The 26,376-nt window shown below is 45.3% G+C and overlaps 1 protein-coding gene and 1 long non-coding RNA gene across 2 annotated transcripts; one reads left to right on the top strand and one right to left on the bottom strand.

Annotated features, from left to right (window-relative positions):
* Positions 1-659: 659 nt before the first annotated feature.
* Positions 660-4,325, bottom strand: RNF186 (ring finger protein 186). The gene is made up of 3 exons (XM_039228937.1): positions 3,299-4,325; positions 2,955-3,209; positions 660-1,918 (listed from the first exon to the last, which is right to left on the bottom strand). Exons 2-3 carry the CDS (start codon positions 3,171-3,173, stop codon positions 998-1,000), a joined length of 1,140 nt encoding a protein of 379 aa, XP_039084868.1. The 5' UTR covers positions 3,174-3,209; positions 3,299-4,325; the 3' UTR covers positions 660-997.
* Positions 4,326-16,907: 12,582 nt separating this feature from the next.
* On the top strand, positions 16,908-21,462 carry LOC120229834. The gene is made up of 4 exons (XR_005527849.1): positions 16,908-17,057; positions 17,502-17,553; positions 20,617-20,724; positions 21,393-21,462. It is a non-coding gene; the product is annotated as an uncharacterized LOC120229834 (long non-coding RNA).
* Positions 21,463-26,376: the final 4,914 nt, after the last annotated feature.

Genomic DNA, 26,376 nt, shown 5'->3' on the forward strand with positions numbered 1-26,376 from the left:
CCCTCCAGCAGAAGCCTCCTCTGTGTTCCAGAGCAGCCTTTCCGACAACCAGGACTGTCAGGGTGAGGCGGGAAAGGTGGCGTTATTGTCAAGGACCGTTGCATTTATGGGGCATCTTATCTTTACGACAAAAGCTCAGATGGGAATTGAAATGCAATAAACCAAGAAAGCAGCAGCCATAAAGAGTTGGTTCTGTTGCATGAGATGGGGCACCTGATGCGCAGCGGATCTGCTGTTGGGAGGTGGGGCTCTTAGTCCTTGTAGACCCGAGATTCTCTGTTAAACCAGAGCCCAATGACCCAGGGGCTGGGAAATCCAGTGGGGATGCTGGGAGCAATTCCCAGATTCCCCTGTGTCCCCTCCACCCCTCCCCAACTCTGCCAACTCAATGTGGGCCCCCCCCCCCAGCTGCCCCAGAACCACTCCTGCATACAAAGTCTCTCCCTCCATCCCTGGGGGCAATCAGGGGGACACCGAAACCGCAGGGACTTTGGTGAGATGTATCGGCATGAGGTGGGCAGCGCAGGGGGACTCCCCATGGGCTCCGACTCCCCAGGAGGGAAAACATGTGACAGCCACAAACATGAACAAACTGCCCCAAACACAAAAGACCAGACAAAGTGAGAAAATAAAACCAGATACGTGAATTGCAAAAAAAGAGAGTCTTGGTTCTATTTGTTTTTGCAATAAGTTCACCAAGGCATAAGAAGGAAAACCAGGAGGAATAGAATACGAGGAACAGGAGACCCTCGTGGCGATCAGGTGGTATGTGCCTCCTCCCCCATCCCAGACGGCTGAGATGGGCTGTCCTGTGGGCACACAGAAGTCTATCACCCAAGCACGTAGTTCTTGACCCAACACAGCCGTCTGGCTTTGGCTTGCAAGTCCAGCTGGCATTTAATCCCCCGAGGGAACGAGCCTTAGTTCATAGCCCCTTACCCCGCTCACGTGAGCCGAACGGGGCCCGAGAGGCAGCAGGTGCCTGTCCGGCGCGCACTCAGGCAATGGAAGCGATCTCGCTGTGTTTCTGTTCTCTGCAGAAGGGAGTCCCAGCGGGAGGCCAGCAGCCGCCTTGGCTGCACGGGTGGTAGCAGTAGAAGGTGGACATCAGCAGGGTCAAGATGATGATGATGGCCACCATCCACCGGATGATGCCCGGGTAGAAGAAGGGCAGGATAATGAAGATGAGCAAGATCAGGAGGAGCAAGTGTGCCACCAGGCGCCGGGCCGCCACGCGGTTAGCGCTTGCCGCGTCCTGCCCTTCGTCTCCCGCCTGGCCGGGGTGCCCTGCTGTCGAGGTGGCGGAAGCTGCCAGTCCCTGAGGACAGAGCCGCACCTCTGGGCACGGCCGGGCCAGCCGCACCACCACGGCCTCCTGGTCACGCAGACTGCAGATGAGGCCCCCGGGGACGGTGGTGGCCTTGCGGCACAGCGGGCAGGTGACGGACCAGGTGTCATTCTGGATACACAGCAGGAGCTTCAGGCAGACGGCACAGAAAGGGTGCTGGCAAGCCAGCAGCTTGGGCGGCCGGGCACAGCTGTAGGGCTCCCGGCACACCAGACATTCGAGGTCATCCTCCGTGAGGCCAAGATAGCCCTGAGCGGGGCCTGCGGCCTCAGTGGCGGTGGCTCTGGTGGAGATGGGCTGGGGCTCCCGGGGGGCTGGCTGCGCACAGGCCATCCCGGGCACGGAGTCAGCGGGACGTGGCGGCGGGGGGCCTGGGCATTGACGAGGGGTGTCAGCCAGCGCCGCTGGGGCCTGGATGCAGTCTGACCTCAGGCTGGGCGTCTCAGCCTCCTTTTCCTTCTCCGCAGGCGCTTGGTGACAGCGGCCGTCTGACACCCCTCTCCTGGGCTGCTCTGCTCGTTTCTTGACTTGCGTCTTCTCTCTAGTTGTTATTATTTCTTCTCTTGAAGCCTAGGGTTAATCAGTAACTTGTGGGTCTGGAGACTTTGAATTGCCAAAGGGGGCAGGGCCCACATGCCATGAATCAGGACTCTCCTGTTGAGGCCAGGAAACCCCAGATGCCTCAGAGCACCAGCAACATGGTGACTTATGAGCTTTGAGATGCATTCGAGTCCCCCCTTCCCCACTTCTGTCCATAGAGATTTTAAAAACTCAGATTTCTAGGCCCCAAGCTCCTCTGGCAGATCAGGATGGGATCTAAGAATCTTCAGGCACAGTTAATAGACATCTTGCATTGATACTGACGCAGGTGCACAGGGGGAACCCACTTTGAGAAACACCACCACAGCCAGGTTTCAGAGAAAACCCTCCCTGCTTTCAGGGTCAGCAGGAAACAGTTTGTGCTTTGAGTGCATTTGCAAACAGGCGGCCTCGTGAAGAAAGGAGAAGTGATGGGGTGCCCCGGGGGGGCACCCAACTTCCACTCAGGTCATGATCTCGCGGCTTGTGAGTTTCAGACCCGCGTCGGGCTCTGTGCTGACAGCGCAGAGCCTGGAGCCTGTGTGTCTCCCTCTCTATCTGCCCCTCCCCTGCTCACACTCTGTCTCTCTGTCTCAAAAGTAAATAAACACTAGAAAAATTTTCAAAGAAAAGAGAAGTGAAGGGAAAAGAATTCTGAGTGGGTGGTGGGTGGTGGTGGTGGGTGGTGGTGGGCAGGAGAAAGCCCAGGTCAACATAGAAAAACTGAAACCCAAACAGCTTATGGGTCTTTCTTTAGTTAGTTTTTAATTTTTTAAAAATATGTATTTATTTATGAGAGAGAGGGAGAGAGAGAGAGAGAGAGAGAGAGAGAGAGAGAGAGAGAGAGGGCACACAAGCAGAAAAGAAAGAGACATAGAATCCAAAGTAGGCTCCAGGCTCTGAGCTGTCAGCACAGAGCCCAACGCGGGGCTCAAACCCACGAGTGGTGAGATCATGACCTGAGCCGAAGTCGGACGCTTAACTGACTGAGCCACCCAGGCGCCCCCAACTCATGGGTCATTAGTACCTGCTGCTGGAGCCGGCTCCTTTTCAGTCCCAGCAGCTGTATTAACAGCCACGGATTCGCGAGCATCACACTGGGGGCCCGCCTTGTCTCCGCACAACTGACGATAGGGGCTGTTTGTTGTGTGCTAGACAGGTGCGTCCTCAGTGATGGTAAGAACAGCTGCCATTTATTGGGGGTCACTGTGAGCCAAGCCCTGAGCCCGGGGATGTCTCCTGGCATTCCTGGCCCAGCCTGTAAGGAGGTGCACTGTGAGGCCTAGGAAGAAAGACAGGGTGCGGTCAGGGCAGGCCTGCTGGCAGCTTTCCAAGTGGACTCCCCTGGGGCCAGGGCTTTGGGGAACCTACCAGTACCCAAGGTCAGTTTCCCAGCCTCCTGGGTCCAGGAACTCAATCTCATCAGCTCGTGCAGAGGCCATTGGCTTCCGGGAAGCCAGCTCCACCCACCGGGACTCATGTGGGACTGACAAATGTAAGCAGTGTGACAGTTACGAAATCATGATCCCACCACTTTCCCCGGAACAACAGAGGGTGGCGCTCCACCCTCCACTCCCTCAAAAAAATGTGTCACGTAGGCCTCGCTGACTCCAGAATGACGCACTGACTGGTCCTTTACGGTTCACCTTATCTGTTGAGGTCCACATGGAGTCTAGCTCTTCGGATTCAGCTCTTTCCTCCACCCCAAGGGGCAGGAACCGCCCTCCCCCCAAGGCCTCTGTCTCTGAAATCCCGTTCCCCAAATTCCAACTTCGCCAAGGTGTTTCTTCTCGGCCTTCATTTTGACAACTGGTTACTTCTTTGCTTTCTGTTTTCCCTCACATCAAGCTGAAGGGGGTCTTGCATCTGCCGCTGGGCATCTGGTTTTCTGCCCCCCAGGCCCAGCATCCATTCTGCCTTCTTCAGGCACCTGTTTTTCCTTTACCACTGCTGACCGCTGTCATTCCGTATGGTTCCCATTCTGTGCAAGGGGGAGGGTGATGTGCTTCAGGGCAGACCAGCCGGCGTTTTCCACCCTGCTGGCTCCGGCAGTTGCTTCAGACACAGGCATGCGCTCTAAACCAAGCCAAGGAGGCTCAACTCTGTACCTTCTGCTGAGAAGTTTCTCTTACCGCTGGGTTTCCAACTGGAGAGTGAAACTCATGGGCTGCTAGGACCTCGGTGTGCAGAGAAGCTGTTTGGGAGCAAGGCCGGCAGGAAAGAAAGATGAGCAGAGCGTCAGAAGAGCCCTGATGGCATAGTTTGAATGCCTGGATCCAGCCATACCTGCAGTGAGAGCTCTATCTTCTTTGGGTTTTTTAGTTATATTAACATACAAAATCCACCCCAATTGTTATTCTCAAGCCAGCTCAAGTTGGATTTCTGTCCCTTGCAGGAGAAAGATTTCTGAGTAACACGGCAGTAGGTGGAAGAAAAGAAGCCTTTACTTCCTGCCTGACCCAGGGTCAAGCATTGACAATCAGCCTGTTCATGGCCAAGAGGGAACTAATCCCTGCGTGCTCCTATGCTCAAAGGGACTCTGTGTCTTTTCACTGCTTTGACCTGAATCACATAATAATACTCTGTTCTATTTGCTAGAGTGGGAAGGGTTGGGGATAGGAGGAATAAAAATGTGTTGAGCTGCATTCATTTACAATGAGAAGTGAAAACCAGATGGATAACACACTGATGTCAGCTTGGCCAGAGCCCCCTCTCGCTGCTACCCAGCTCTATGGAAAGCCAAGTAATCAGGAAGTTAGCTGGATGAACCTGACATCAGACCAAGGAAAGCTATTTAGGGCTAGTGTCTAAAGAATAACCTTTTGGTATCATTGGGCAACCACCATCAGGAAAATACATTGGTTATAACAGCCCAAATATTATAGGAGAATATAAAGTAAAACATGAAAGCTCCTTTGACTCCCGCCCCGCTAAGGATGATGGCTTTTAACAGCACATTGTGTCCATGTTTCTCACATCCTACCATTGTGACTTAGGAAATACTTTGTTTCTTTTTTTTTAATATTTATTTAAAAAAAATTTTTTTTTAATTTATTTCTGAGAGAGAGAGAGAGACACCATGAGCGGGGGAGGAGGTCAGAGAGAGAGGGAGATACAGAATCTGAAGCAGGTCCCAAATGTTTATTTTTGAGAGAGAGACAGTGAGCATGAGCAGGGGAGGGACAGAGAGAGAGGGAGACACAGAATCTGAAGCAGGCTTCAGGCTCTGAGCTGTCAGCACAGAGCCTGATGTGGGGCTTGAACTCACAACTGTGATTTCATGACCTGAGCTGAAGTCAGACACTTAACCCACTGAGCCACCCCGATGCCCCTGTTTCTTTTCTTTTTTTTAGAGAAGGAGAGAGAGAAAGAGAAGGACAGAAATAGGGGCAGAGGGAGATAGAGAATCTTAAGCAGGCTCCACACTAAGCGTGGAGCCGGACACAGGGCTCTGTCCCTTGACCCCGGGATTGTGACCTGAGCCGAAATCAAGAGTAGGATGCTCAACCGACTGAGCCACCCAGGCACCCCAACTTTGTTTCGTAAAAGTGCCTTGGCTTAACTATCATCTGCATTGGCTTTATAGTTGGACACCCAGCTTTTGTCATTCTATGAGCTGTGTGACCTTAGACAAGTCATTTCAACTTCATTGGGGCTCAGTTTTTAATTTGATTGAATAGAGACAATAACACTGTAGGAAATTGTGAGAGAATGGGGCGCCTGGGTGGCTCAGTCGGTTAAGCGTCCGACTTCGGCTCAGGTCATGATCTCACAGTTCGTGGGTTCGAGCCCCGCGTCGGGCTCTGTGTTGACAGCTAGGTAAGAGCCTGGAGCCTGCTTCAGACTCTGTATCTCCCTCTCTCTCTGATCCTCCCCTGCTCATGCTGTCTCTCTCTCTCTCTCTCTCTCTCTCTCAGAAATAAATAAAACATTAAAAAATAAATTAAAAAAAAGAAATTGTGGGAGACTACTTAAGCCCCCTGCCTCCATCAGACCCTGCCCAGAGGAGTCTCAGTAATGCATACACCTTGCTTTAGTCACCAACTGTAATGTCACAGATCTTCCCCCCGACACATGGAGGTGAGACGCTTGGGTGATCGTCTGAACCAGCGCTTTTCAGGGAGAAGTGAGTGTGTGCAGTTGCTGGTGTGTAGCCTGAAGCAGATCCAACTCAGGGGAAGTACAAGATGTCTCTGGAGATATAACCTGCTGAATTCAGCCAGGATTCTCCTGCTGTTCTGTGTTCTGTTTGTGTTTGCTGTCGTATTAGATTTTGAAAACTTAGAGTCGTTCCAAATCTTCAAATAAAATGTAGTTTTTAATTGCTGTACAAATACGAGCTCATTAATTCTTCATAAAGCTTTTCCCCCTTTGAAATGTAGTTTCTTTTGTCCTATGGCTTCACACATCTCACCCCACCCCCCACCCCCCGCAGCCCCGGGGCTATAAGGAACTTCATTTGTACAGCCTCAGTGGAGGTTAGACTTTTCCCTGTTGAGTGGGGAAGCCAGAGCCAATTCTCCTGATGGGCCCTCTGGTAACCACAGCCCCACGCCCTGCAAAGACATTGCTGATCTGAGCTTCAGGCCCTATCTCAAGTTCACCAAGGGAAGGAGTGAGAAGATAGTGATGTCATGAGGTCAAACTGTCTGATCCATGCCTGGCTTCTGCTCTTGGCCAACCCACCCTCACTTCACATGCCAGCGGCCACCGAGGACTGTGTCCCAGCCAGACGCCCCATTGTCCTTGTTCCTTTCTGCCCTGGGCTGGCTGGTGCCTTAGCTCTTATTCCAGAATTCCTGCCTCTGTGCACCACGTTTTCTCCGAATTCACAGTGAATTCCTGCCTCTGTGCACCTTGCCGGCTACACCCAAGTCCCCTTCAGAGCACCTGTGGGTCTGAGGACAGGCTGCTTGGGGAGACCTAGGAAAGGGATTTGGTACAAAGTAACAGGAAGGGGATGATGAAGATCAAGTCCGGAGAAGGGGAGATGAAGCAAGAGAAAGTGTGAGTGCCTCGGGCACCGACTGCAGAAAGTTCGAAACCGCACTTTGCTTTCTTTCCCTGTTTTTAAACAATAATCTTGTAAAAGAACTATCCATCTTTATTTTTAAGAAAGGGAATTGCTGATGAACAAAAAACATCAGTAATCAGGGACCTCACAGCCCACGGAGAACCAGTTTTCATTTCGAGATCTCCTATCAGACTTCTTTCTGTGCATACTTGCACAAAAAATATTTTTCCCATTAAAATGGGACGCTGCTATTTATATTTTGGGAACCTGTATTTTTCCCTGGTAGTGTATCCTACATCTTTTTCTGTGTTAATAAATGTTCTTCACATCATTTGTGAAGGTTGTGGGATATCCTGCCACGCGAATGTAGCGTATTTTCTTGAGTCATGAGTTCCTAAGAGTGCAATGTCTAGGCTTTTCCATTTTCCACCATTATCAGTAGCCCCGTGACGCACATCTCTGGACATGTGTTTTCCATAACTGGCCTTTTCGGAGTTTCGACACGTATGTTATCTCTCTACCTTCCATTTTGGCTGGGGAGCATCCTGTGGTTCAGGTCCCAAATCTGGATCTCTGCTGAGTTGTTGATGTCCCTGATTTAAGCCACCAAGGTTGGGACTGTCAGTTAGTGAGAGGTAGAAGAAGCCACTTTTGACCAGCTCAGAATTTGCACCATGCATCTATCCCTGAGATCTCAGAAATCAGGTAACGCACCTCCAAAGCCATGTTTTCTCTCAGTTCAGAGTGATTCTGGGACCTAGACCTATCTCCCACTGCCGCCTCTAAACTTAACGTTCCTGGGGCGCCTGGGTGGCTTAGTTGGTTAAGTGACCGACTTCAGCTCAGGTCATGATCTCACAGATCGTGGGTTCAAGCCCCGCATTGGGCTTTGTGCTGATAGCTCAGAGCCTGGAGCCTGCTTTGGATTCTGTGTCTCCCTCTCTCTCTCTGCCCTTCCCCCACTCATGCTCTGTTTCTCTCTGTCTCAGTAATAAAATAAAACATTAAAAATTAAAAAAAAAATAAGCTTAACGTTCCTGCCCTGCCCACCCCTTAGCTCTTGGCCAGCTCTAGTTCACACTTCAACTTGGAATTCTTCCTTGACCTTCTTCTGTTTATCTGCTGGGACACATGCAGCACAGCTAGGGGTGAGACCCTACCCCCTTAACTGCTCCCTCAACTCCAAGGAGCTAAGCCACGAGCAAAGGGAACCCCACCTTTGCACCTGGCCTGGGCCCCCAGGGGTGCACACCTGTTCCCGCTTGGTGGAGGTGGAGCATCCCCCCGGTTCTGAGAGGTCCTTGTCTTCATCCTCCACTGCTTTGAACTAAGAACGCGAGTCCTAGAAAAGAGGAGCTTGAGGAAGAGGTGCTCTAATTTGGTCATGAGAACAGCAGACCAGCTGAGGCCTGGGCCCTGTCAGATGCCACGGCTTTAGACCATCGCACGGCCAACTGGATGAAACGCCTGGCTCCGAAGGATTTCACTTGCAGTTTAGCTCTCCCATTTCCTCCAAATCCGCATTTCTCACACCATGCTCCAAGGGTCTCCAGCTTTCTGTGAGCCTCTTAAGAGGTCCTACTGAAGAAACTGGCGGTGGGTGGAGAGGAGGGTTCCAGAGATGAACCCGGGAGAGAATGGGTCCTTCACCTGAATTTGGAGATGCACGTGAATGCTGGAGTGTTAAAAGCTCTTGAAAATTCCCTTGTTAGGAAACCTGCTTGGTTTTGTTTAATCCTGATTTCGTCTTGAACTCCTCCACATGGGAACCTTTTCCCCACAGAATACTTTTGATGTTTATTTGTTTTTTGAAGGGGAGAGATACAGAGTGTGAGTAGGGGAAGGGCAGAGAGAGAGGGAGACACAGAATTGGAAGCAGGCTCCAGGCTCTGAGCTGTCAGCACAGAGCCCGACATGGGACTCGAACTCACAAACTACAAGATCATGGCCCGAGCTGAAGTTGGGTGCTTAACTGACTGAGCCACCCAGCACTCCCCCACCCCTCCCAGAATACTTTTGAATGTGCTGAGAAGCAGTTTGGGGAATGCTATTGGATCACGCTAAACCATTAGAAAGTTGTATTTGCCTCTTGTGTTTTCTTTCTTTACTCTTCCTTCCCCCCTTCTTTCCTTCCTTCCTTCCTTCCTTCCTTCCTTCCTTCCTTCCTTCCTTCCTTCCTTCCAAGTTGGCTTCTACCCAGCATAGAGCCCAGCATGGGGCTTGAATTCATAACCCTGAGATCAAGATTGGACACCTAACCAACTACACCACCCAAGCACCCCTGCCTCTGTTTTTTAAACGCTCTCGCTGAGCTGTTTTTGGGACTATTTTGTCAGCTTTTTTTTTTTTTTCAAAGGACACTCTAATAAACAGACTCATGAAGCTAATTACTGCATGTTCATTCAGGGGTGTGGCCAGGGACACCTGTGCATGACACTACTCAGTATAACCTGTATACATACACACATGAAAATTTTCTTTTTTGGGCTAAGTGCTGGGAAAAGCTTTGTTTCCTCTGAGGGCAGATTGTGCCTGTCCACACTACTTAGATATTCCAAATTACAAAATTGTGGTTTCCCATTTTTGCTTTGGCCACCAGGAAGCTCAACCATAGCGATCATGAAATATCCCATTTAGCACATGGTGCTGCAGTCCCCTTAGTGTACAATTCCCATTCTAGCTTGTGGTTTACCTAGTCCTGAGGCCTGACGTTCAATCTCTGTATTTATATTTCATTTGTATATATGTATTTTGTAAATAATTCCAAAATGTTTGTGCAAAGAGGAGATGTAGAAAAAGAGAAGAAAAGACATGAAGATAGAAGAATAGAGGAAAAATTGGTAAGTATAGGATAGAAGGCGGGGGTGGGGGCAGCGCGTGGGTGTGTAATGTGGCATTTCTTGCTTGACATGAAGCCCCCTGGGCTCTTGCCTCTTTGACTCATGCTGTCCTGGAGACAACATGTGCCTGTCTGAGAACCCTTCTCCATTTGTCCTCTGCTCTCCACATTCCAGGGAGCACAGACCTGGGATCTGGACCACTGGGCCATGTGGAAATTAAAACCTCCCCAAGCATGGCCTGGGACCCATTAAACTGTTCCGCAGAGTGATCAGCTCAAGGTCAGAAGGCTGCCATACCAGCCTCTCTTTTCTCCACAATGTCCGGTCCTGGCCTTCGCAGAATCTTCTCGGGAGGAAGACACTGGACTAGAAATAATAGAGGCTCCTGGGCACTTGGGCTTTGCGGGTGGCGGTGGGCTGGTTATTTCTGAGCAGACCGGCAGGTCATACAGACCTATGTTTACATCCGAGCTGTGTGTCTTTGAGGAGCCAACTTAACCTCTCTGATTCTTTGCTCCCTCTTCTACCTAATCATGCAGATGAAAATAGCGTCTGTGCCACGAATCTTTTGGTCGTAAGAGTCAGAAAACTCAACTCCGGCCAGCATAGCCCACAAGGAAAGGGCAGTTTGGAGGCTCACGTGACCGGGAGGTCCAGAGGCGGTCTGGCTTTAGGTGAGATTCAGTTAGCTGTGTTAGCTTAGAGCTACTGTTTGTTGAATGCTTTCATTTGCTCCTCACCACACACCTGGGAAATATTCCTGCTCTGTGGTGAGAAGCTAGGTTGCGGAGAAGTTAGGTGGCAATACATGGCTGGCAGTCTGCCACCAGGTTAGATTCCTCCTTTGCCAGCAATGCATGGTGGGGAACATGTGCCTTTAAAGGTAAGGAAAGAGCGGGGCGCCTGGGTGGCTCAGTTGGTTAAGCGTCCAACTTCGGCTCACGTCATGATCTTGCGGTCGTGGGTTCGAGCCCTGTGTCGGGCTCTGTGCTGACAGCTAGCTCAGAGCCTGGAGCCTGTTTCAGATTCTGTGTGTCTCTCTCTCTGACCCTTCCCTGCTCGTGCTGTCTCTCTCTCAGAAATAAATAAAAACATTAAAAAAAAAAGGGGTAAGGAAGGAGCCCCAAACACCCGCTCCCCCCATCCCGGCTCCCGCCGCACCACCATGATCTGCCTTGAGCCCCATGACTCATCTCATGAACCCCTTGGTCCTGGTGTCTGTCATTAGCCACCAGGGCTCCAGATTCCCAGGTTGCCCTCCCTTCTCCCACTCATGCCTGACTCCTAAAAACTTTCTGCTGTGCCCTCTGGAATCGGGTTACCAGCCAAAATCTCCATATCTTGACCTCTTCCCTGGACATCCCCTTTGCCCATCCCCCTTTGCCCACCCGTGCTAACAGGGACCCAGCGCCCCCTTGGGATTCTGCTGCCCCTTCTGCCCTCTCAGGGGGTGGTTGCTGCTCTGCCCTCTCAGGGGGTGGTTGCTGCTCTGCTTGCCACCCTTGTACTGATGGGGCCGGAGGTGAGCAGATGTCCTCTTTGCTCCTTGTCACCACGTGTAGCCCCTGCTCCCCTCCCTCATCACCAAACCTCTTCTCTTTGGACCTCCTGCCATCAGAGTCTACTTTCTACTGTCATCTGCTGACTTCTGGCTCATTCCTCTCATTTCTGGGCTCCTGGTTCACTGTTGTTCCCCCCTGACTCCATTCTGAATTCATGATGGGTGCGATATATGTGTGGATGATCTTTGCGAGCCCCAGGCCTCTCAGTTCCTTGACCACCCCACCTCCTGTGATCTTGACTCCCATCCAACGCAGCCCCTCACTCCTCTGACCATGTTTTGTTTTTACTAAGGAGCCACAATATCAGCTTTGCGCATCAAGCTCTCCACCTACCACTTCCTGTTTTTCTATATCACTTTCTTTAATATCCATCCAAACTCTGACAATCCTTGGACATTGGAACCTCCAGTGTTCCTATCAGGTTTTATGGCCCCTTGTTTTTTAATGTCCTCACCCCTGTTCTTCCCCAGCTACAGTTCCATGGTCAATTATAACAATCACTTGACTTCTTGATAAAATCCAACTGTCTACCTGTTCTGTGCCTGTCCCTGTGAAGCTAACCAAGGCTGGAGGAAAACACACAACCATGCTGACCATGACCTTCCAATGGGGCTTTAATGTCGCCAGGCAAGGATATGCCATGTCCTTAGTCCATTCATTCTCCTCTCTCCAGAATGGCTAGTTTGCATCTTCTGTTCTCTTCTTAAACCCCCACTTCCTCCCTATCTTTAATCTCAACTGTTGACTGTGGTACCCAGTTACTGAGATATTGAAACAATCAGAAGAGAACTTCTCTAGTCTGCCCCTCCTCAACTGCCCACCCCCTAGGATGTGCCCCCACATTCTCTGCCTTCCATTCTGCTCCCAGAGGTAAATTTCTGTGCTTCTGGCTAAAGCCAGCCAGTCTACTTGTGAACTCAATCCTGTCACCTTGGGTCTTGCCAAAGACAGGGCACAGGCATTCTCTTCTCTCTTTAGTACAGCATCACTTTTCTTGCTTCCTTCAAGATCTTTCTCCAAAGCATAAAAACATCTATTATTTTTCTTACAAATTCTTCTCAAGTGCACATGGAACAGTTCTCAGAAGAGACCATATATTAGGCCATCAAACAAATCTCAAAACATTTAAAAGGATTGAAGTCATATAAGGTATATCCTCTGACCACAATGGGATAAAATTAGAAATAAGTAATAGAAGGAAACTCGGGAAATTCCCAAATATGTGTTAATTAAACAGCATATTCTTAAATAATTAATTGGTCAAAAAAGAAATCACAGGAGAAATTAGAAAATACTTTGGCTCAAATGAAAACAAAACCACACTGTACCAAAAGTGATGGTAGGCAGCTAAAGCAGTGCTTGGAGGGAAATTTGTAGCTGTAAACATCTGTATTAATAAAGAAAAAATAGTGCAAATGAATTATCTGCCCTTCTACTTCAAAAACAAACAACAACAGAAGAAGAAGGAAAAGAAGGCGGAGGGTGGTGTGGGGGGAAGGAGAAGGAGGGGAAGAAGAAACCAAACTCAGAGAAAACAGAAGGAAGAAAATAGTGAAGATAAAATGAAATAGAAGATAGAAAAATAATTGAAAAAATCAATAAAACAAAAAGATATTTCTTTGGAAAGGTCAATGAATTGACAGAACTTTAGCTAGACTAACCAAGAAAACAAGAGAGAAGATTTAAATCACAAAGTTAATGAATAAAAAGGGGACTGCTACAGACAGTACATAAATAAGATGGATTATAAGGACATACTATGAACAATTGTATACTGTCAAAAAATCAGATAACCTAGATGAAATGGATAAATTCCTAGAAAGACACACGATACTAAAACTGACTCAAGAAGAAATAGAAAACTGGAATAGACTCATAACAAGAATGGAGATTGAAGTAATAATTTAAAAAATTCTCGCAAAGAAACATATAGGACCAGATGGCTTCACAGATGAGTTCTATTAAATGTTTAAAGAATAATTAAAACATGGGGTGCCTCAATGGCTCAGTCAGTTAAGTGTCTGACTCTTGATTTGGCTCAAGTCATAATCTCATGGTCGTGAGACTGAGCCCTGCATCAGGCTCCATGCTGGGTGTGTAATCCACTTAAGATTCTCTCCCTCTGCTCCTCTCCCTTCTCAAAAACAAACAAACAAACAAACAAACAGGAATTAAAATCAACTCTTCCAAAAATAGAAGTCAGGGTGAGGGGGGATACTTCCAAACTCATTCTCTGAGGACATATGCTTTCCTAATACCAAAAACTAGATAGAGACATCACAAGGAAAAAAAGTAATAAAATACACACCAACATTCCTTATGGGTATAGATGCAAAAATCCTCAACAAAAAAACTAGCAAACCAAATCCAACAGAATGTAAAAAGAATCACACACCATAATCAGCTGGGATTCATTCCAGAAATGCAAGATTGGTTCAATATAAAAAACCAATTAATGTAATATACAATTTTAATAAAATAAAGAAGAAAAACCATATGATCATCCCAATAGTTGTAGAAAAAGCATTTGACAAAGTTCAACCAACTTTCATTATGAAAACACTCAGGAAACTAGGAATGGAACGGAACTTTCTCAATTTGATAAAGGGCATCAATAAACAAAACCTATTGAGAGGCACCGGGGTGGACCAGTTGTTTGTCTGACTTTTTATTTCAGTTGGGGTTATGAACTTGCGATTTGTGGGTTCGAGCAATGCATCAGGCTCTGGGCTGGCAGTACAGAGCCTACTTGGGATTCTCTCTCTCCTTTTCTTTCTGCTCCTCCCCCACTCATTCTCTCTTTCTCTCTTTCTCAAAAATAAATAAATAAACATTTAAAAACCCTATTAAAAACCTAGGTAGGTTTTTCTTTTCATAGAGAAACTTACAAGCTGAATTTGAGATTCACATGGAAATGCAATGGACACAGAATAGCCAAATCAATGTTTAAAAAGAAGAAGGAAGTTCAAGGGATCATTTCCTGATTTTAAAACTTACACAAAGCTACAGTAATTAGGATGATGTGGTACTAGCAGAAAGACAGAGGTAGGGTTCAGTTAAATTGTAAGTCTAGAAGAAATATACATTTATGGTCAATTGATTTTCAATGAGGATGCTAAAACAACTCAATGGGAAAATTTGTTTTTTCAACAAATGATCTGGTGCAACTGGATATCCAAATACAAAAGAGTGAAGTTAGACATCCTGTGTGAAACTGACTCAAAATTTATCAAACCAAACTGTAATAGCTAAAACTATTAACACGCAAAAGAGCACATAGCTGGGAATCCTCATGACTTTAGATTAAGCGATGATCCAACCAAAGGGAAAAAACAGATAACTTGATCAAAATTGGAAACTTTGGCACTTCAAAGACACTCTCGGAAACGTGAAAAGAAAATCCATAGAATGAATGAAAATATTTGAAAATTCTATGTCTGATAAGGGTTTAGTATTGAAAACACATAACAAACTCCTATGACTTAATGTGAAAAAGACAGCCCAATTAAAAAATGGGCAAAGGAGTAGACATGTCTCCAAAGAAGAAACATAAATAATGACCGATAAACATATGAAAAGCTGCTCAGTACCATTAGTTATTAGCAAAATGCGAACCAAAATCCAATGAGACACCACTTCACGCCCACTAGGATGACTTGTAATAAAACATGCAATTGATGTCGGGGGGCATGTGGGGAAATTGAAGCTCTCATAATTGCTGATGGGAAAGTAGATCATATAGATTCTTTGGAAGACATTTTGGCAGTTTCTCAAAAAATGTAACAGAATTACCACGTGACTCAGCAATTGCACTCGTGGGTATATATTCAAGAGAGTCAATAACATGTTCACATAAAAACTTGTAAATGAGGGACTCCTCGGTGCCTCAGTTGGATAAGAGTCTGACTCTTGGTTTCAGCTCCCATCATGATCTCACGGTTTGTGAGATCAATGCCACATCAGGCTCTGTGCTGACCACGTGGAGCCTACTTGGGATTCTCCCTCTCTCCCTCTCTCTCTGCCTCTCCCCTGCTGTCTCCCTCTCTCTCTGCCTCTCCTTTCTCACACAAATAAATAAATAAACTTAAATAAAACACTTAAATGAATGTTCATAGCAGTATTATTCATAATAGCCTAAAAAGTGAAAATAACTCAGATGTCCATTAACTGATAGACAAAACAGAGTTTATCCTTAAATGGCATACTATTCAGCTATAAAAATGAATCAAGTCATGACATGTGCTGCAACCTGGGTGAACCTTGAAAACACCGTGCTAAGTTAAAGAAGTCAGAGAGTAAAGGTCACATATTGCTTGAGTCCATATATAATGTCCCAAGCAAAAAAATGTGTAGAGTCAGAAACTAGACTAGCAGTGACAGGGGATAGAAGGAGGAGGAATTTGGAGAGTGATTCCTAACAGGTCTGGAGTTTCTTTTTTGGGGAGTGATCACAATATTCTGGAATTAGATAATGGTGATGTTTGCACAACCTTGCGAACATCCCAAAAAAAAAACCAATAAATTGTGTGCTTTAAACTGGTGAACTTTTTGGTGTGTGAGTTATATCTCAGTAAAAAAAAAAAAAAAAGCAAGACCTAAGTTTTCACTGTTGGGGAAGGAAGATAATACACACAGAAAGGGAGAAAACTAGAATAAACTCTGAGGTTTGGATTCAGAATTCGAGGTTGATGTGAACTCATGGCTTTCCATTAAAAAAGATGAATAGATACAGAAATAAATATAGATGTTCATGTTTGTGTGTATGTGTGTGTGTATCCTTATCTCTGTTGAACGGGCCTGGGAACAGTGACACCCTCATAGTAACCCTCTGAGCATCATTAGCCAACCCAGATCTTGGTTTCTAAATACTGTTCTCCACTGAAGACTCTGTTAAGGAGTCCAGGGAAACAGAACGCCTTGGAGAAATGGCTGATTCCAAGGCTGGGGTGCAGACAGTACAGAGCGAGCTTGGAACATCGTATGGTGCCAAAAAAAAAAAAAAAAAAAAGGGAAGTGCTCAAAGAACAATGTCTCACTGCACTGTCCGAATGTCCAAACCAGGGACAACTTAGCGACAAAAGAATTAATGATTATAATGGATTAAAATGGATGAAGTGGAATAGGAAACCATGAGCCCATATAGACATAAATCAATAAAGGAGTGAATTGCAAATATCACGAGGAAAATATTCCTCATAAGGAAAGGGCTATTTATAGTTTCAAAGTACCTCCCCACAGAATACTTCCTAATTACCAAAGGAAAGAGAATAACGTCATGGTGCTGGCCAGATGCCACCTTAATCAAGAGATAAAAATGATCATCTGCAATGGCAAAGATCTAAATAGGCAGTGTTCCACGCAATAGGACGCCAGGAGGGCTCGTCACTACTCCTCTCGCGTTCTAGCGGATGTTGCGAAACCTAAATAGAATCGCGAAGACATATCAGTACAGCCCACATCCAGGGATGTTCTGTAAGATCATTGGCCTGCAGTCTTAAAAAAAATGTCAAGATCAGGCAAGTCCAGGAAAAACCAAAGACTAAAGAGGCTAAAGAGACTCAACAAGTAAATGCAGCGTGTGATTCTGAACTGGATCTTTTTGCACTAAGAACTTTGTTGGGACAATCAGTGAAACTTACATGGGGTCTCTGGATCAGATGGCGTTTATTTCCTGGTGTTTATAGTTTTAATTAATGTGGTTGGAAAGAGAGAAGGTCTGTGTTTGTGGGAAATACATACTATTGTGTTGATGGTTGATGCATCAGATTGGCAATTTATTCTCAGATTTGGGGAGGAAAAAAAGTTCTTTGTGTCAGTGGTATGCTGGAGTCTGTTAAGTTTATATCTACCCAACTATGCATTCAGTAACAAATTGGCGGTGGTGGGAGTATTTACACCATGGAAATTAGCAAATGTTACAACTCAGGACTTTTTTGCACTGAAGAGCCAATTGTTGAACAATCATCTTTGTATTGTTCTTTGTAGCATCTTTCCAACGTTTTGGTACATTTTTTGTTATTTCAAACATTTATTAAGTTAGAAAAAGAAGAAAAGGTCACTGTTGGCAAGTGACTATTTCAAACCCTCCTTTGAACAAGGCATGCAATCAATATATAATTTTTTACTCATAATTAACATACAGTATTACATTGTTTCAGGTGTACAATATAATGATTCAGCAATTCTATACATTTCTCAGTGCTCATCATGGTGAGTGTATTCTTAATTTCCTTTATCCATTCCCCCCATCCCTCTATCCACCTCGCTTCTGGCAATCACCAAAATTTGTTCTCTATAGTTAAGATTTTGACTTTTTGTTTGCTCTTTTTTTCCTTTGTTCATTTGTTTGGTTTCTTAAATTCCACATATGAGTAAAATTATATGGCATTTTTCTTTCTATGACTTATTTCATTTAACGTTATACCCTCTAAGTGTATCCATATTGCTGCAAATTGCAAAATTTTGTTCTTTTTGTGATTGAGCAATATTATATATATATATATATATATTACAAAACACACACACACCACATCTTCTTTATCCGTTCATTTGTTGATGAATGAACACTTAGGTTGCTTCCATGTCTGCAAATGTAAATAATGTTGCAATAAACATAAGAGTGCATATATCTTTTCAAATTAGTGTTTTTGTTTTCTTTGGGAAAATACTAAGTAGTGGAATTACTGGATCATATGGTAATTCTAATTAATTTTTAATTTTTGGTGGAATCTTCATACTGTTTCCATAGTAGCTATATAAAAAAAGAGCATTTGGACAGTGTACTATGGCTAACAGAAAATACTTCTATACCTTCATTTAATATTCCTGACAACCCCACAAAGTAGAAATTATCATACCCATTATAGAAACAAGTCAATGGACACTGAGGTAAGTTAAGTTAGGATCTTAAATTAAAAACATTTTTTTAAATGTTTATTTATTTTTGAGAGAGAGAGAGAGAGAGAGAGAGAGAGACAGAGTGTAAATGGGGGAGAAGACAGAGAGAGAGGGAGACACAGAATCTGAAGCAGGCTCCAGGCTCTGAGTTGTCAGCACAGAGCCCAATGTGAGGCTTGAACCCATGATCTGTGAGATCATGACCTGAGCCGAAGTCGGACACTCAACTGACTGAGCCACCCAGGCACCCCAGGACCTTAAATTTTAGAACAATGGCTCTTTTTATTCATTTTTGTACCCTCAGCGCCTGGCATATTCCTTGGCATATAATAGCTGCTCAATGGCCAAATATCTCTAAGTGAAAAAGGCAAATCTCAAATCCAGAACTTAGAATTGTATATACTCATCCTGAACTTGAATGTACTCCAGGTGGAGTCTAACTTCTCCCTGACCACATTTACCACCTCCTTCCCGCCGCCCTTGGCCCCAATCCCCGTCCTCTGTCAGCCTGGTCTTCTCCTCCAGACCTGCTCTATGCATCTGTGTTTTCCTCTGGGCCACACTGGGTGGCAAGTTCATGGCCAGCTCTGACAATCCCGGAGCATCAGCATTTTCCTTGGGAATGAGCTCCACCTACCTTCTTTCTTCTGTCGACTGTGATTTTCCTTCTCTTTTTCAAAAAACAAACAAACAAACAAACAAAAACATAAAGTCACTGGCCACCAATGGAGCCATCCTCCTCTGCATAGAGGCCTCCAGAAGATTTATTTTCACCTCAGAGTAAAGTCCTGGTTTGTAGCCTTGGCCACATGTCACAGGAAAAATCGCCAGGGTTGTTGGGCTGTTCCTTGACAGTGACCTTGTGCTCTAAACTAAACAGCTGTGCCCCGAAAAGAGGAGGTCACCTTCTAGGGGGACCTTTTCACCCCACAGAGTCAGCATTACTCATTTATCGTCAACAAATTTGTCTGCCTCCAAATAAAACTGACCCAGCAACCAGGGGGGTGCTTAGTCCAGCTGGTGTTGGGACCGAGCTCAGAGAGTGTGGGTGGCAGTGTAAGTTTTCTGCCTGAGGGCAATGTTGCTCACAAAACAAACAGATCTCTTATTAACAAATAACAGGGAACTTACCTTAAATCAGATTTTGTTTAAGGAGTGTGAAGAAAATATTACTTGTGTTCATGTGATCATTTGCTGAGATATTAATGTGTATTTTTGTTCTCATAATGGTGGGTAGTTTCCCCTCTTTCATCCCAAGAAGATAGCCTGAAGCAGAAGTTTCCAGGCCCCCTTAAGTCAGAGCCCCTCCTCCACGCCTATGACTTGAGCTCCCCTGGGTGACCAGACTGGGACTATCTGAGAGAAGATGGGGCTCCAAGGTCTGGCAGAAGCAATCCCTAGCAGGGAGGGAACAGAGGAGGGATTGGAGAGAGCTTCCCCCTTCTCACCCCCAACCCCAGATAGGAAAGGTAGGACAGAAAGATTTACTGGGTTCTGGAATAACTCAGCCGGCAGGACCTCTGATGGGCATGGCTGTGGGCTGAGCAGAGGGAGTTCTGACTCTAGGCACAGAGAACACCCCCCCCCCCCGCGCCCCCGCCGCCGGCCCTGCACCACAGCTGCAGCAAAGACATCCTGTGTATAAGCTTGGCTCCAAGGCAACAGAGATGCCACCTTCAAGGCAGGCCGGGACGGTGGACCAGCAAGCCCAGTGTGGGCTGAGACTTAGAGGGTCTCTCCTGGCATGTTCCAGATTGAGCAAGTTCCCGAGGACTTCCGTACAGTTTTTGGGAGAGGAAGGTTTTGCAAAATCTTACTGCGATGGAATTTTCTGGCAGCTAGGAGGGTGGGGGCTCATTAACTGATTTACAGAACGAACATTTTCTTAGGCCAGATCGTTAGGGAGTTTAATGCACACTCATTACACCCATTACCGAAACACCGACTTTGATCCCCATAATGCTCTTTATACATCTTTTACTTTCAAATTTTATCTCTATGGGTGTATTCCACTGAATACTTTATAGGATTCAATAAAGCTTGGTCACACACAAAATCCCATGTTATCCTCACACTATGCTTTGATGGTGAATAAGGGAGGTATTGTCTAATTTGCTGTACAGAGAGAAACCTGATCTATAAATGGGTCTTTTGTGGCTTTTTCCTGTGTCCTGGGCCCCATACTGTTCCTCCCAACCTTGAGATTGACCACTAGCACATCAGGCCTCACGGCTTTTTCTGGCCTTGAAATTTGCCAACATCTTTCTTCTCTAATACCCATTGCTTTGCGTTATACATATGGGAATATCCCCAGCCCCCTACTTTTCTGTTCCGCATCGACACTCCATGCCTGTCTGTCCTCTCCATTATTTGCAGCCTTCTCAACGTGGGACACTTCTGTTTCTTTGCTTCAACAGCTGGCTCAGATCTAACAGACACATAATGAGTGCTGCCTACGTGTCAGGCATCACACAAGGCTTTCTGGTACGGTAACTCATTTACTCTTTATGGGGGTGGTATAGCATGTGTGGTTTTAGACATTGAAACTAAGGCTCAGAAAGGTTAAGGAATGTGCACAAGGTCATCTAGCTAAGACGTGGTAAAACGGGGATGTGTACCTTCCTTTTCCGGGTCTGAGTCTCTGTTGTGTGCCTAACCCCAGCTGGTTGCCTTACACAGTTTCTGGGTTCTCTATCCATTTCCAAAGAGAGAATAAGGTCAGTGTTAAAAAGGAAATCTACACAGTATTTCTCTGAATCCCAGCTTGAATGTTAGTACCTGTCCTGATTTAAAGTTACCTTGGGATGAGGGACCCATTTTGACTATTATCCACACTAATATAATAGTAACCTTAGCTCTTGTAGCTCAGGTCCCAAAGTGTGTCCTATGGGACACCTCTTGCATGGGACAAATTTTGCAAACAAGCCTGGGAAATGGGATGTTAAGTAGAGTTAAATGGGATTCACTTTTGCATTCCTTATACAAACACGCGAAGACAAAGAATATGAAACTAAGTATATAAAATTAAACATAGGGCATTGGAGGAGGGATGGACAAACGAGATACTCTGAACCTTAAGCTTTATTAGCTTTTCAGTAAACCTGTTCTGATGTCAGCTTAGTCTCCATTCTCCACTTCTTAATTTTCAACAGAAACCAAATTTTGTTCGGGTGGTGGTATGGACTAGAAGTTTGTATCCTTTCGAAACTCATATGCTGAAAGTTAATCCCCACAGTGATGGTACTTGAAGGTGGGGACTTCAGGAGGTGATTAGGTCATGAGGTGGCATCCCCGTGAATGAGATTGGTGCCCTTATGAAATAGGCTTCATTCCCCTCTGCCATGTGAGGCTGCTTATGAGCTGGGAAGTTGTGTCTCACCAGATAAAGAATCTTCCAGAACCTTGATCTTGGGCCTCCCAGCTTCCAGAACTGGAAGGAATAAATTTCTGATGTTTTTAAGTCACCAGGCTATGGTATTTTGTAATAGCAGTCCCCCCAAAAAAAAAAAAAAAAAAAACAGCAGACTAAAACAGATGGCAATTGTCCCAGCTAAAAAATAAATAAATAAATAACACCCCCTCCCCATTTTCCAGATTCTCTTGAGACTAGGCATGCACATGTGGCCTACTTCTGGCCAAGGAGGTGTTAGTGGAAGTCTAATGGTTGTATCTGTAGAAAAACAATTGTTTCCTTGGTTGAAAGGCACAGATTCAGCTGATGCACTTTTGCCTTTGTTCTTTCCCTTCCTCCTTCTTCCTTCTTGAAATGAGGATATATTCCAGGAGGTGCGGTAGTTATCTTCCAACCATGAAGACAAAAACCGCACATTAGTACAGCTGGTCAGAAAGATAGAAGGTTCCTGGATCCTGCGTCGTATCCTGGAGCCACTGTATGTGGCCTGGGGAGGTCTTTCTCCAGAATTATTGCAAGAAAAATAAATCTGTTTGTTCCAGCCACTATGGTCTGGTTTCTGTTACATGGAGCCAAATAGAATGTTAATGGAACAAAATCAGAAATGCCTGGGTTCAAATCATAATTCTAACACTTATTGTTTGAATGGTGCTGGGTCACTTGCCCCAATTCTCTGCAATTTAATCATCATATTTAAAAAACAAGGGTTATGGTGATGATTAACTATCAGAACAGACAACTCAGAAGCAACTGAGTATATGGGATACTAAGTATATGGGATAGAAATGGTTTCACAAATGAGTTGAGAGGACAGATTATTTAGTAGATGGTGTTGAGGAAACTATAAAATAGAAGTTGAATCTCAGTTGCCTACAATATGAAAAAAAATCCCCAATGGACCTAATCCCTTATGAAAGGTAAAAACTATAAAGCTAGGGCACCTGGGTGGCTCAGTCAGTTAAACACCTGACTCTTGGGACACCTGGGTGGCTCAGTTTTTTTTTTTTTTTTTGGTTTTTTTTTTTTAAATATTTTTATTTATTTCTAGGAGAGAGAGAGAGAGAGACAGCGTGAGCAGGGGAGGGTCAGAGAGAGAGGGAGTCACAGACTGACTCCGAGCTGGCAGTCAGCACAGAGCCCGACGCGGGGCTCGAACCCACGAACCGCGAGATCATGACCTAAGCGAAAGTCGGACGCTCAACCGACTATGGGTGGCTCAGTTGATTAAGTATCTGGCTTCAGCTCAGGTCATGATCTCAATGTGATGAGTTTGAGCCCTGCATTGGGCTCTGTACTGATAGCTCAGAGCCTGGAGTCTCTTTCAGATTCTGTGTTTGCTTCTATCTCTCTGCCCCTGCCCCAGAGAATTATTTTCTCGAGTCTGGGTTCTAGTCCTGCACTGTTCAATATATCACTAACCACATACTATTGAACACTTTATATGTGACTAGTACCAATTGAACTGTGCTGTAGTATAAAACACATAACAGATTTCAAAGGCTTAGCATGCACAAAGGAATGTAATGTGTCTGAATACTTTTAAGTTGGTTACATGTTGAAATGAAATTTAGATATATTGGACTAAATATATTGTCAAAATTAACTTCACCTGTTTCTTTTAACTTTTTAAATGCAGCTATTAGAAAAATTTGAATTACATGTGTGGCTCACAATATATTTCTATCAGACATTGCTTCTCTTGGCAAGGCAAGAAATTCTTCTACATATGCAGGAGAAAAAGAGTGGGTCAGGTCCTGATCTCACAGTTCATGAATTCGAGCCCTGCGTCAGGGTCTGTACTGGTAGCACGGAGCCTGCTTGGGGTTCTCCTCTCCCTCTCTCTCTTTGCCTCTCCCCCACTCTCATTTTCTCTTTTCCTCAAAATAAATTTTAAAAACTTAGAAAAAGAGAGAGAGATTGGATGAAGCATGGATTTCTTCCCTCTTTCTCTCTAATTTTAGGCTGCTACTTGTTTATTGGTTTAGTCATATTGGGGCATTCATCAAGTAGCAAACAGATACTATATTTACGGAGGGCCTTTTATGGGTCAGACTCTCAGCAGACAGATGGTAGTAGGCTCCAAATGTCTGGAAAGAGATATATTTGTGTGGGGAAAAATTAAGATGGGCAGAACTTCAGGACCCTCTCTGGGGACATTTACATTTTGGAAGAGGTTTCTGTACTTTTCACCAGAAGACAACAACTCAGTGGTGGGGCTTCCGCTAGAGTGACATGTCAAGATAAGAGACGGATTTAGGGGCAGGGATATCCTTCCAAAGCCACGCAGCTCACGCACCTGAGGCTTCCCTTTCCCTTTCTTGGCGGAGGCCTTCCCAATGGGTGGGCCTTGGTACCAAAATATATTTGAAGCTTCATCCTAAGGTAAGATGAGAGCGGGGATCCCCGGGAGCTTCGTGATGGGACATGGCCTTTGGACGGCTCTGAAGACGTGAGAAGAGAATAACTGGAAGAGCATGACCTGGCGGCACTTGCCCCATTAGAGGCCATCTGGGTGGTGGAGCAGCTGTTTCCAGGCGTGTCCAGGTTGTCATGTTGACAAACGCGTCAGTCTGCACCTACCCTGCTCTTTTTAGAGAAACCCTCTCCTCTTCCTTGTGTCCTTTGCTCTGGGGTTCAGCTTCCTCGGCCGTGATCCGAATGAACCCAGGCCCCAAGGAAGCCCTATGTCCCCACTCTGTGTCTCAGTATCTAGAGACATGCGTCTAGAAGGAAAGGCAACAGAAGATCATTGATTCAGACTGTCAAACCAAAGGGCTGCTTCTCCTAACTCGGTGGTCATGGCAGGTTGCCTTAAGGCCTTCCCTGGGCCTCAGTTTCCTAATATGAAAGTGAGAATAAGAATGGAATCTTCATTAGAGGGTCATCTGAGGATTTTAAACAAATGCCTAAACGTGCTTTAGCACAGTGGTGAATGCTCAATTAATAGTAATTTGGGTAGTTATTAATGTCCTAAAAATTCAAAATACGGGACCACCCGAACCCAGAGAGACTCATGGATCTTGTGTGAGTCTGTCTCCCACTGCCCTCTCCCTGCGAACCCAGAGTCTGCTCTGCATATTTCTTAGAAGAGAAGTGACTTTCTTTATGGAGTAAAGTCCCCTACTGCAGAGGGAATTCAGAGGGTGGAACAGACTGGGTGTTGGATTCTGATCTCTGTGGGTGACTCACCTGCTTTGGCTTGGAATCTGCCTTTGAAAAAGGGGAACAATAAAACATTTTCTCCTTCACTGCCTCACCCTTGTTTCAATTTATGAGGCTGGCGGGAGCACTGATTAGCCTGTAAACTCTTCTGGTCTCCCTTGGAGAATAACATCTGATAGAGGCGATGAGGAGGGTTGTAGTTTATAGAGCTGAAGATTTGTTTTCAAAGCAATCCTTCCCGATACCTGGAAGTGAAGACTGTGTTTCATCCGGGCTCAGGCAGGCATAGGTGAAAATAGTATGGAGAACCATTAGTTCTAAAACTGATATTTGTGACTGAATCTCTGTGGTAGGATCCATGATTCTCAGGCCCTTGGCAACAGGACAGTTTTGTTTAAAACTTTGCAATTAGGAGCATAGGCTCTAGAGTTGGACTCAGGTTTGAATTCCAGCTCAATTCTTGCTAGATGTGTGACTTTGGGCAAGTTTACTTAATCTATGTGTGCCTCAATTTCCTCATCTGTAAAATGGAAATAATGATAGTGCCTTACTCATAAGATTGTTGTAAAGATTGAACGAGTTTAATCATCTAAAGTTTTAGAACAGAGTGCTTGACAGAGAAGAGGCTTAGTAAGTGTTAGCTTTTATCTATCTATCTACCTATCTATCTATCATCTATCTATCTATCTGCCTATCTATCTATCGTCTGTCTCTCTATAACATCACCATCTGGATTGACCAGTGCAGTGTAGATGAAAGAATCTAGGATTTGAAACAGATCTTTCCAATCCTGCCTGTACTACTCAGAAGATTTGAGATCTCTGGAACATACTATTAAGTTTCTGGATTCAGTAATGGCTAAAAGCTGATGACACCTAAATTAGCTGCATAACATACAAAAATATCTAAAAACTATCAAAGAGCTAAAAAGATAGCAAAAAGTGCTGGCTGAAATCTGGGACCAGATAGGATCCCAGAGATGTGAGCCATACTCTCAGGGCCCCTTTTGCTCAGGAACACTTGCTGATATCAAATAAGCAGCTGAGAAATTGTGCTGTCTTTTGACAGCCTCTCAGAGCTAGGAGAACTAAAGCAGGATTTTGAATCCCATCAAGGGTAGTGATCCTGGTCAACCATTTCCATTTTTAGGTAAAACTCAAAAGTGCCATGCCCTGGGAGAAAGTGTGGGGTGGAACCAAACCAGCTCAGACTATCACAAGTCTTTGAGTCATGAGAATGATCCAGAAAACCCCAATCTTTTGAATTTGATTAAATTGTCCCAGGCAGTTAGTACCCTCAGGCCTTTGATAGAAGCTAACGAAAACCTTTTTTTGAGAGAACATAACATCATTCTAGGTCTTAAATTATTTTAACAAATATATTTAAAAATACAATATGCAAAAGTACTTAGAGATAACTAGGTATACTAAATGACAAGACACCATGAGCAAGTGTCAACAGAAACAACAGACAACAGAAACACACCCATAATGGTCCTAAGAATCATCAGAAACCAAAAATAAAACAACAATGCTTCCTTTGTTCAGGGAGATAGAACCCAA

This window comes from Hyaena hyaena, unplaced genomic scaffold (assembly GCF_003009895.1).
Source record: "Hyaena hyaena isolate Hyena2069 unplaced genomic scaffold, ASM300989v1 scaffold_35, whole genome shotgun sequence".
NCBI lineage: Eukaryota > Metazoa > Chordata > Mammalia > Carnivora > Hyaenidae > Hyaena > Hyaena hyaena.